A 12,836-nucleotide genomic window follows, 5' to 3' on the forward strand; every position below is an offset into this window, starting at 1 on the left:
CCCACCCAGTCATTTGGTGGCAGTTACAAAGGCTATGGCTAGAAGAATCAGATCAAATACATCACTGTATCACACATATGAATTATAAAAAGTTAGACAGAATTTATTTGGTCATTGCTACTGTTTTGTAAACTAAAAATAGCTACTATTGGATAATGTTTATTGAACTCTCACTGCCAGATGCCACACACTTTAGGCATTACATCAGTGCTCTTCAGATTCTAATGTGCATACATGGAGGACCAGGAGAGCTTGTTAACATGAAAATTCTGATTCAGTAGGTTTTGGGTGGGGCCTGAGAATCTGCATTTCTAACAAGCTCCTGGGTCTACACACATTTTTACTTTGTTGATGTTAAGTGCCATCACATTAGATCTGACTCATAGAGACTCTGTCTAGGGTTTCCGAGGAGTGGCTGGTGGGCTTAAACCACTGACCTTGTGGTCAGCAGTCCAATGCTTATCCTACAATACCACACCAGAACTTCAAAGCATTATTTGATCTTGACAAGCCTATGAGGTAAATACTATTTTTTCCCTTCCATTTTACAGATGTAAAAACTGAAGTTTAGAGGCGTTAATTTGCCCAAGGTCACATTGCTAGAAAATAGCAGAGCTGTCTCCTGGTATGGTGCTTGGGTGCCACTGAGTTGGTTCTGATTCATAGAGCCCCTGTTTAGGGTTTCCAAAGCTATAAATCTTTACGGGAGCAGAAAACCTCATCTTTCTCCCTCAAAGCAACTGGTAGATTTGAACTGCTGAGTTTGCGGTTAGCAGTTAATCTACTATGTTACCAGGGCTCCTTGTATCCCAGTTTGTGGTATGTTGTTGTTGTTCAGTACCTTCGAGTCAGTTCTGACTCATAGCAACCCTGTTTAGGGCTTCCAAGGAGCAGCTGATGGGTTTGAACTGCCAACCTTGTGGTTCGCCATCCAGTGCTGATCCTACAGCACCACACATCATAGTATATAAAATAGCGTCTTTGAAAATGTACTACAAAACTCAAGGGTGATTCTAATGCCACATGAAACAATGTATCTTTTACATTTCTCCCACTTTAATATTTTTCCAATTTTATTTCTCTTTATGCAAGACTCTGTATTTAATGGAGATTCAGATGTATTTGATTTCGTTTGGAAAGGTGGTATATAAAGTTTAGAACGATTTGTTTGCCAAAATCATGGCCTAGGAAACATTGTGCTTGATGCAATCTGTATTGAACAGAAGAGGAAATTGCTGGGGAAGTATGCATGTGAGGAAAGGAAATCCTCACATGGATTTATTGTTTACACTGGGTACACAGTTCGCTGGGATAGTCACAGGCAAGTGAAAAGAATGCAGTCCATAGCCTTAACAGATCACATCTTCTTTTACAAATAACATTTTGACCAGTTTACAAAATCAATATAGCGCATAATAAAAAATTTCTGAGTGACTGAAGTCTAATATGATAAAAAAAATTATTGTAAATCCTATCCAACTAGATTTCATATTTTATCTTCAAATTAAAAAAAAATAATACATTTCAAATGGATGACCAAGGACCACATTTACGTAGAAAAAGAAGAGTTTAATGTGGCAATATCTTGCCATAAGTAATTTAAGCCATGGTTTCACCCCTTCAGTCTGCCCCCCCATAACAATTTGCCTTTCCACCCCAGATATACTGAACCTAAATGCACATTTTAATAAGATCCCCATAAGATGGATATGGAAGAGAAACCTGGGAATTTTGTTAAAATGTAGAATCTAATTCAGCATATCTGGGCTGGAAATTAAATTCTCGCAGGGGCGTCAAACAGGAATGAACCTATTTGAAGTTTGATTTAAACACCATTTTGGTTTTGAGGGACATTGTGCAGCGAAATGAAGTGGACAGGGGTGTGGGGCTGGGGTCCCAAAATATTTATTTTTGGAACATAAATGCTCCCTTATCTAACAGCGGTTCTGAAGTTATTGCTGTTGTTACGTGCTGATGGGGATATGCCACTCGGTTTCTGAAATCTTAGCCTGACAGGAGCAACCCCAGGCTGATAAACTTTGCTCTCAAATCTGGTCCCCCGCCCCGTTGCAAGTCACGGGAGCATGCGCAATCTGTTTGCCAGCGCTCCCTGGGCTTTTCAGAAGCCAGTTTCTCTCCAGCAGGATTTCTTGGGGTCAGCTAATGGGCAACGATGGAGAACAATTCAGTCTGAGAGTGGAGAGGTAAACCAACTCTAAGTAAAAAGCACCTCGAATCGAAATGGATTGAGGGTGATAGGTGCTATAGGAGTCTCTTAATACACTTATTAAGGTGCAAAAACATCCTTAGGAGGAACTAAGTTAGTTATCTGTAGAAAGAGAATTTAGGGCAAAGAGCCGGAAAGAATGGATGAAAGAGCGACAATCTGGAAAACTTTCAGTGCTGTGTACTCCAGATGCTCCCTACCTTTAATTTCTCCGGGGAGGCAGGGTACACTAATTAAAAGGGTCATCTGAGACCCTTTAGATTGCATTCACTGTTTAGAGGGTTCCAGAAGGAACCCCAACGTATTACAATATTCAGCCACACTCTCCCCAAACCAAGGAAGCCTCCAGAAAGAAATACTTGGACGCCCAGGGTTGTGTAAACTATGCAAACCTTCGGGCTCTAGGTGGGCGGGGACGCTGGGATCTCCTCTGCTGCTCCGCCTCGCCCCCCCACTGGGCCCACCCCCTGCCCGGGTCTCAGCCGGGACCCCAGACCGGTGCCCACTCGCAGTCGCCTACCCCCTGCCTCTTGGGACCTCGCAGACCGCAGCAAGCGCGGCCGGGCGCGCTGGGCATGCTCAGTCGCGGGAGCCGGCTCGCAAGTCGGAAGCCTGTGGGCGGCCGCCGCAGCTGCGGAACCTGCCGGGGCGCTCAGAGGGAGGGAGCGCGCGACTCGCTGCTGCGGCGGCCGGGCCGCGGCGGACTCGGGCCGGGACCGGAGTCGAGCCCCGCGCGGGGCCCTTGAGCCGCCTGCCGCGGCGCCTACTCCTTTGAGCCCTCGCTGGGAAGGAGCCGGCGGCGGTTGGAGTCGGCGGGCTGCGGAGGAACCGCAGCGGCGGCGGCATCCTAGTCGCCTGCCCTGGCTCGGCCGCGTCCGGGAGCCGTCGGGCATGGAGCCGTGGAAGCAGTGCGCGCAGTGGCTCATCTACTGCAAGGTGCTGCCCGCCAACCACCGGGTCACCTGGGATTCGGCGCAGGTGTTCGATCTGGCCCAAACCCTCCGCGATGGAGTCCTGCTATGCCAGCTGCTCAACAATCTCCGGGCGCACTCCATCAACCTGAAGGAGATCAACCTGAGGCCGCAGATGTCCCAGGTAAGGAGCTCGCGGCGTGGGCGCCCGCGGTCCCCACCGAGCCTCCGCCTCCAGCCGGCATCTCCCATTAATCATCCGGTTAATTTCTTTGTGTAAATGCAAACATCTAGGTGCACTCCGGTTCCTCTGCTTCCCAGTCCATGGCTTTGGGATCCACTTCAGCTTGAAATGGTTTGGCTCTTTTGCTGAACGTTAAAGTCCTGCGTCTGGACATATTATGAGGGTTTTTAAAAAGGTTTTATGAGGCAAGGAAAATAAGTTGTCTAGAGTGCCTTTTGCTTTACTTTTTTTTTTGGGGGGGGGGCGTATTTGACGGGGAGTCAGGGATTTAGATCCAGTTATTTTATAATAACGATGGAGAGGGATAAAATGAGGTGATGGGATAATTTAGGCTGAAGTCCGTTCTTTGCTTTGAGCCTTTTCCCCATGTTTTCTTGAAAGAGGAACCATGATATAAATGAGGACTCTAGGAAGTGGAGGGCGTTCCGGTACCGTTATCTGCACAGGAAAGACACTGGTCAAAAGAGGAAAAGCGAGCAGCACACAGCGGCTGCTCTCTAAGGCCTCTGAGCTTGTGGCCAGCTGGCAAGGGTGAGGGTTGTGTTTACAGCTCTTAAACCATGTGAGAAGGGGAGAGCCCAGCCTCTCCCAGCAGCAACAGGAAGCGAGAAGTTCAGCTCGATTCCGCTTTCCTTCATTCAGGGTTCTGTGTTCAGGTGGTGTAGTGCATGCTTGGCCCCTGTAGCTGGAGCCTTGCATGGAGCTGCCACGTTATGGTTTAAAAGCTTGCTGGTCTGGGAGAGGGGGCTGTGTGCACCCAAGAGTTAGCTCAGTAGTTACAATTCAACAGGGTAGTTGGTTGATTCTGGGGGAAAGTTTTGGGCAAAAAGATGTTAAACACAATTCTGTTTTCTATTTCACAATGTGAGAGAGAGAGAGAAAAAAAAACCCAAATCTTAACCCCAAATACTTTGAACTTAAAAAATGAGAGGAAAGAGTACTCTCTATGACACATTTTAGAACTAAGCTTGTAAGATACAAATGGTAGCTACTTAGCAACCAGAGCAGTGTCTTCAAGAAGGAACTGACTTTATATGATTAAATATTTATATATTTAGAGCTAGAGCACGCATGCTCATCTGATTCTTGAAGTCAGTTTTTCAACAGGGTCCCCCTGTGTCTCACATTCTAAGGACATCCCTTGCCTCTTTGCCTTCAACCTCATTGTTGGCACTCCCCAAGAAAAAGCAGACTTGTAGGTAGTGAAAGCCACATGTAATTAAAAGTGAGCTAGATGATTTCATACTCTCTCGGAAACCTAGTTGCTGATTGTCAACTCTGTGGACTCCTTCAGAGTTCTCCAGGCAGCTCTGGACGTCCTGTCAGGGGCTTACCAGACGTTTTCATTACCATAGTAGCTGCTGTCCTGAACAGAGTTTCATAGGGAGTTGCAGTTGGTTTTCCTGTCCTACATCTCCCCATTTTCCACTTTGCTTAAGACTTTAGGAGGCAGTGTAGGCCAAGATGCCTTGACATCTTGGCAAAGAGTACAGTCCTATGTTAGTTTCCTTAACTGTCAGTGTTTTGGGACCCTCAGGGAACAAGGTGTTCTCAATAATCAAGTTTTCCCTGACAGCTGAGGTTTCCTTTTTTTAACCATCAAATTTTGATTTGAATATTAACAATAGCTGAAAATACTTCCAAGTGTAGTCTGTTTTTTCTTATCCTCTTAGAATAGACTAGATGCAATTCAATTTTTTGATGATTAAGGGTCATCATTAGAAACATCATTAATGAAAATTGAGCGTGTACAATGTTATGAGAGTTCTGCCCCGTACTAGGGGTATTACAGCAAAGACAAGATCTTTGCTGTCCAGGAATTACTACACTGTACTATCAGATAAATCCTCAGATTGTAATGAGGTAAATAGGACAGACAAATAAATGACCTTGCTCAAGCTGTTGAATTAACTCTCTCAACCTTGAACTTTCTAACTCCAAGTTCAGTGGGTTCCATTGTAAATTACCTATGGCTAAGAGCTACTACTGAAAGTTGATTTTGGAAACTATTACCAGAATACAGTGATGTCTATTTTTGCTTTGTCCTTTGCTGCATTGCCATATCTAAGGGCTGGACAGATGACTTTTTACTATATTGTTGTTGTTAAGTGCCGTTGAATTGATTCTGACATATAGTGACCCTGTATAGGGTTTCAGAGGAGCAGCTGATGAGCTTGAACCACCAACCTTGCAGTTCAAATGACTTTGCAGTCTGATGCCTTAGCCCACAGCGCCACACCAAGACTCCATAGGTTGTCATTAAATAATACTTATTGGTGCTGTGGGTTAATGTGCTGGACTGCAAGGCGGCATGAACTACAAGGTCAGTAGTTCAAGCTCACCAGCTGCTCCTCAGAAACCTTATGTATGGTCAGTATGGGTCAGAACTGACTCAACGGCATTTAACAACAACAACTGATTTCATGAAGCAAATTGATTATTTAACATGTCTATAGTTGCCCAATATGTAATATGCCGTCGAGTCGGTTCCGACCCATAGCGACCCTGTACAAGGTTTCCGAGGGTGTAAATCTTTACGGGAGTAGAAAGCCTCATCTTTCTCCCGCGGAGCAGCTGGTAGTTTCGAACTGCTGACATTAAGGTTCGCAGCCCGATTCGTAACCACTACACTACCAGAGCTCCTTAAGGATTGTTTATTATTAGCAGTGAATCCTGGTGTGGCGCTTCAGGATACATGGACTACAAGATCAGTTTGAACAGCAAAGTTGGTGGCTCAAACTCACTAGCTGCTCCTTGGAAACCCTATACAGGGTTGCTATGAGTGGGAACCAAATGGATGGCACTTAAAAATAACAATTTTTGTTGCAACTGGTGAGTTTGAACCACCATCCTTGTGGTTCAAACTGACCTTGCGGTCCAGTGCTTTATCCCACAACTCCACTCCAGGACTCCAACAATTATTATTAGCAACAACAATTAGTAACAATATTATTGAAAACATTTTTTATATTGTCCTGTTGTAATAGGTTGCAGTCAAATTTTAAAACAATTCCTAGGAACCTACTGAATCCCAGACATGGGTCAAGTTTGCTCTTGTGAATTTGGAGATTTACTACTTGTACTTGTGGCTTTTTGCTGTAACAGCCAGCCTATCCACCTTGTTAGGTTCTACTGATGCTATGAATTGAAATAGATGGTTTCCTTATAGCACACAGTTTCTTATGGCAGGAAATAATGGAACGTTCTAGCTATAGAATTTTGTAGCATTTTGAGCTCATTATGAGTAGATCATGACAAAGGAAATGTTATTAGTTTACTGATGTTTTGCTTATTGTTAATTTTATTTTGTTTTTCCATAAAAGAAGCTATGAAAGGATTAACTTCTCTTATGAAGAACATCTGGTAGAGTAGTGGTTACAAATCAGGCTGCTAACCTCAAGGTCAGCAGTTCGAAAGTACCAGGTGTTTTGCGGAAGAAAGATGAAGCTTTTTGCTCCCATAAAGATTTACAGCCTCAGAAATCCTGTACAGGGTCACTATGAGTTGTAACCGACTCCACAGCACGTAACAATAACAACAATCCCTATAGGGCAATTCTTCTCTGCCCTGTAGTGTCAGCACAAGTTGGAATTGACATGATGGCCGGTGGCTTCATCTTCACGCGAGAATAGATGTTCTTCTATTCTCTTCTGCTCTGTTTGCTGAGAAAACATAAATCTCTGCTTAATGATTGTTTCATTGTAGTTTTGAGTCTTGGAGTCTAAAGTTAGTTGATTATGCTTAAAAATAAAAGTGTAAGTGGGATCCAATTACACTAATTGTTCTTCTAGACTGTGTGCATCAGCCTCTTCTTGGTCTTGACATCTTGATAAGAGGACCATCTTTTTCAGATAAAAAATCAGTACATGGTGTCCAATGATGAATCTTTTTTTCAAACCTTCATCTAGAGTTTATTTGTAATAGTTGAGGAAGTAAACAACTACATTTAATTATACATTTAACATATTGTTTTTATTATAAAGAGTGTAGTTAAATAAAATCCGGATGGTCAGTAAAAATCCAAGAATTTTGTTATCTGTCTGTATTAGACGAGTAACCCTAGTGGTGCAGTGGTTAAGTGCTTGGCTGTGAAATGAAAGGTAAGTTAGAATCTTCCGGTTGCTTCGTGAGAGAGATGTGGTGGTCTGCTTCTGTAAATATTACAACCTTTGGCAGTTATACTGTGTCCTATAGATTGTTGGACTCAACTTGCCAGCAGTGGGTTAACAAACCTATATTGTTGTTGTTAAGTGTCATCGAGTCGATTATGGCTCGTAGTGACAATGTATAGGGCCCCAAGGAGCAGCTGGTGGATTTGAATACTGACCTTGTTGTTCACAGTCCAGTGCTAATCCTACAGTATTATACCAGAAGTCCATGAACCTATATTAGACAAGCTTATTTTTCATCAGAAACAGCATTATAACCAGGACATAAAAGCACCCAAATGATTCTTGAAGTGTCTACCTGTAATTGTAGTACCAAGGGGAGGTGGTGCATTATGGTGGATATGGATTATGGGCTTGATATCATTTTTCCTGGTTAAGGAGTTCTTCATGAATTTCCTGATGATCCAATAACCAACCATACATCTGCCACTGATAAGATGTGTATCTTATTATTTTGGATTTTGCTTTATGTCTTGAAGTGGTAATAATACATGTAATAAGTTATATAGTATTGGGGAGCACAGTGGCTCTGTAAAATAAACACTGGATTTCAAACCTTAATAAGGTTGGTAGTTTGAGCCCACCAGCTGCTCTGCGGGAGAAAGATGAGATTTTCTGCTGCTGCAAAGATTTAAAGTCTCAGAAACACTACATTGGTTCGCTCTGCATTGGAATCGCCTCGATGGTACGTAACAGCAGCAACAACATGTAAAGTATTGGATTGTCTTAAAAATGAATTTATCCAGGCTTAAAGGATCCATTTAACAAATTTGTTGAGTGCACTGGACTGCAAAGTCATTTGAATTGCAATGTTGGCAGTACATGCTCACTAGGTGCTCTCGGGAAACACTACACAGCAGAGTTGCTATGGGTCGGAACTGACTCGATAGAACTTAACAACAGTGATAAACTCCAAGAGCCCTGCTAGTGTAGTGGATTATGAGCTGGGCTGCTAACGGCAAGGCCAGCAATTCGAATCTATCAGTAACTCCACAGGAGAAAGAAGAGACTTTCTGTTCCCATAAAGATTTACAGCCTTGGAAGCCCTGTGCAGGATCACTATGAGTCAGAACAAACTTTACAGCACACCACTACCACCATGATAAGCACTGAACTGTGAACCAGAAGGTCAGCAGTTGAGTCCATCTACTACTCTGTGGGAGAAAGATGAAGCTTTCTGTTCCTGCAAAGATTTTAAAAGCCTCGGCAACCCTATACAGGTTTGCTGTGAGTTGGAACCAGCATGACCGCACTTAACAACAATAACAACAACAACAATGTGCAAGGTACTGTTTTAAACGTTGTATGGAACAGTAAACAAATTCACCAAAGTCTGCCTTCATAGAGTTTAATTCTAGTGGAAGAAATCGATAGTAGACAAAAAAAAAAAAAAAAGATTACATATTATGATGTAAAAAATCTTTTTAAATACTCTGAAGTGGAGTCCTGGTGTGGTGCTGTGGGCTGATGCAGCAGACTGCAAAGTCATTTGAACGGCAATGTTGGTGGTTCAGGTTCACCAGCTGCTCCTTGGAGCCTTATACAGGGTCGCTATGGGTTGGAATCGACTTGACGGCACTTAACAACAAGTAGTTTGATGTGCTATGAAGAGATTTGAAAGTAGATGTAAAGGAACTAAAGAGAATAGTCTCGAGAGGCGTCTTTGAAGAAGAAACAATTAAGCAGAGAGCAGAGCGAAGGAGGGAACAAGGGAATGTGGCTGTTTGGATGAAGAGGACCCTATACAGAAGGAACCTCAAATACTGAGCATCCTAGAGGAACAGCAAGAAGACCAGGGTGGTTGAAGAAGAATACAGGAGAGAATGTGATAGGATGAAGTTGGAGAGAAAATGGAAGTCAGATTTTTTAGGACTGCATGGGAGTCCTGGTGTGACATTGTAGGATTAGCAGCAGATCACAAGGTTGGCAGTTCAAACTCACCAGCTGCTCCTCAGAAACCCTATATACATTTGCTATGAATGGGAACTGACTTGGTGATACTTAATAACATCATGGGCTATTATAAGGATTTTGAGTTTCCCTCTGAGTGAAATAAGAAGTTATTGGAGGCTTTGAATAAAGGAGTGACATGGCCTGGCTTACCTTTTCATCACGCTCCCTGTGACTACTACGTTAAGAATAGACTGTAATACATCAAGGACAGAAGCTGGAAGGCTAAAAATGCATTCATTCATGAAAGTGATGAGGGTGATGTCAACCAGGTCGGTATCAATAGCTGTGCAGATGGTGAAAAATAGTCAGACTCTGGATATAATTTGAAGGCATAACTCTCCAAAGCAAATCCAGTGTCTTTGAATTGATTCTGACAGGAATTTATTCGTGGACTCAGATGAGCGTAAAGGAGCCAAGAAGGACTCTTGGACTACTGGTCAGAGAAATTGCAATGATGGAACTGCTATCAGTATACTGAATTGGAGAAGACTGAAAGAATGATAGTTTTGGGTAGATGTGTGTGTGTGGAGAAGGGAAGGGAGATCCAGAACCAGTTATGTTTGGGATGCTTAGTAGACATATATATGAAGATGTTGAGCAAATAGTTGGGGAATTTGAGATGTTAATGCAATTTTTGGAGTCATCAGTGTATGTTGTTGTTGCAAAATGCTTTCAAGTCAGTTCCAGCTCATAGCAACCATGTATACAGTTTCTAAGAAGTGGCTGGTTGGTTTGAACTGCTAACCTTGTAGTTAGCAGTCCAGTGCTTATCCTATAGCACCAGACAAGGACTCTCTTCAGGGTATGTTGTTGTTGTTGTCATGTGCCGTGGAGTCAGTTCCGACTCATAGTGACCCTGTACAGGGTTTCCGAGGCTGTAAATCTTTATGGGAGCAGAAAGCCTCATCTTTCTCCTGGTAATTTCAAACTGTTGACATTGAGATTAGGAGCCCGATACGTAACAACTACGCTACTAGAGCTCCTTCATCAGGGTATGTTGTTGTTGTTAGGTGCCAAAGAGTTGGTACAGACCCATAGTGACCTTATGCACAACAAAACGAAACACTGCCCAATCTTGGGCCAACCTCACCATTGTTGCCATGCTTGAGTCCATCGATGCTGCAATTGGCCAATCCATCTTGTTGGGGATCTTCCTCTTTTTCTCTGACACTCCACCATACCAAACATGATATCCTTCTCCAGTGACTGATCCCTCCTGACAATATGTCCAAAGTTTGGCTATCTCGGCCTCCAAGGAGCACTCTGGCTACACTTCTTCCAAAACTGATCTATTGGTTCTTTTGGCAGCCCTTTCAGTATTCTCCCTCCAACGCCATAACTCAAAAGCATTAATTCTTCTATGGTCTTCCTTATTCACTGTTCAGCTTTTGCATGCATTTGAGGTTATTGAAAATACCATGGCTTGGGTCAGGTGCACCTTAGTCCTTAAGCTGACATCTTTGCTCTTCAACACTTTAAAAAGGTCTTGTGCAGCAGATTTGCCTAATGCAATACGTCATCTGATCTCTTGACTGCTGCTTCCGTGAATGTTGATAGTTGAGCCAAGAAGAATAAAGTCCTTGATAACTTCAATCATTTCTCCATTGATAAGAATGTGTTTATTGGTCCAGTGGTGATGGTTTTTCTTTTCTTTACCTTGACATGTAATCCATAGTGAAGGCTGTGCTCTTTGATCTTCATCAGTAAATGTTTTAAGTCCTCTTTACTTGCAGCAAGCAAGGTTGTATCATCTACATATCACAGGTTGTTAATTAGTCTTCCTCCAATCCTGATGCCTCGTTTTTCTTCATAGAACCCAGCTTCTCAGATTATTTGCTCAGAATACAGGTTGAATAAGTATAGTGAAAGAATACAAGCTTGTTGCACATGTTTTTTAATTTAAAACTTTCAGTTTTCTCATGTTCTGTTCGAACAACTGCTTCTTGGTCCATGTACAGATTCCTCATGAGCACAATTAAGTGTTCTGGAATACTCATACTTTGCAATGTTGTCCATAGCCTGTCATGCATGATCCACACAATCGAAAAACCTTTGTGTAGTCAATAAAGCACAGGTAAACATCTTTCTGATATTCTCTGCTTTCAGCCAAGATCTGTTGGACATCAGCAATGATATCCCTGGTTCCACGGCCTCTTCTGATTCCAGCTTGAACCTCTGGACGTTCTCTGTCAATGTATGAGTATAGCCATTTCTGTATTACCTTTAGCAAAACTTTACTTGCATGAGATATCAAAGAGATTGTCCGATGATTTCCATATTCTGTTGGGTCACCTCTCTTTGGAATGGGCACAAATATGGATCTCTTCCAATCAGTTGGCCAGATAGTTGTCATCCAAATTTCTTGGCAAAGATGAGTGAGTGCCTCCTATGCCGCCTCACTTTCTTGAAAGATTTCAATTTTTATTCCATCAATTCCTGGTGCCTTGTTCTTTGCCAATTCCTTCAATGCACCTTGGACTTCCTCCTTCAGCATCATTGTCTCTTGATCATATGCTACCTCTTGAAACGGTTGAACATGAACCATTTCCTTTTGGTACAGTGACTCTGTGTATTCCATCTTCTCTCTCTTTTTTTTTAAATTTTTTATTGTGAATTATGTGATATTTTATATGGGAGAACATTAGTTTTACGTTCATCCTATAGTATATCATTTCATTGCTATGGTTACAATCCCCTCCATGCATCATAAACCATCCAAAGGGTATACACTACAAGCATGCCCCCCAGTCATCAGCACACAGCCCCTCTCCCTCTCTGTGTCTAAAGTCCCCAACAGCTCCATCTCTCCACGTCATCATCTCTGCCTCCATCTCAGGCATCACTGCTTCTCTGGGTAGGATCCCGCTCTCCGCTCTTCTCCCCTGATGGTCCCAAGGACCTCCGCTCTTAGGCTTAAAAGTTAATCACTCCCTTCCTTGCTAAAAAACTTCTACTTTTACAATTCCAACCCTCACAAGCAGTCCAGATAACAATTATTCACTATTGTATCACAAGAGATCCATCTGGATTTCATTTCATCAGCCCCGCCTCGACGGATTGTATACTATTCAGTAGAGATTCTACCTTCCTCCACGCCCTGTGAATCTAGCTTCCTTCTTGAAAGCTTGTAAGCCAGTCTTTCCATCTTCTCTTGATGCTTTCTGCATCATTCAATAATTTGCCCAATGAATCTTTCAGTAACGAAAGTCCAGGCTTGAAGTTATTATTCTTCAGTTTCCCCAGCTTGAGAAATGCTGAGCGTGTTCTTCCTTTTTGGTTTTCTGATTCCAGATCTTTGCACATTTGGTTGTAATATTTGGCTTTATCTTCTC

General features: G+C 42.8%; 1 protein-coding gene across 1 annotated transcript in view; it reads left to right on the forward strand.

The window, feature by feature from the left end:
• Positions 1 to 3,118: 3,118 nt before the first annotated feature.
• Positions 3,119 to 12,836, forward strand: part of VAV3 (vav 3 guanine nucleotide exchange factor) — a 515,438-nt gene continuing 505,720 nt past the window's right edge. The window contains exon 1 of the mRNA XM_006865984.1: positions 3,119 to 3,322. Within this exon, the coding sequence (XP_006866046.1) occupies positions 3,119 to 3,322 (204 nt within the window). The remainder of the gene's footprint in view (positions 3,323 to 12,836) is intronic.

Source organism: Chrysochloris asiatica, unplaced genomic scaffold, assembly GCF_000296735.1.
Source record: "Chrysochloris asiatica unplaced genomic scaffold, ChrAsi1.0 scaffold00085, whole genome shotgun sequence".
Taxonomy (NCBI): Eukaryota; Metazoa; Chordata; class Mammalia; order Afrosoricida; family Chrysochloridae; genus Chrysochloris; species Chrysochloris asiatica.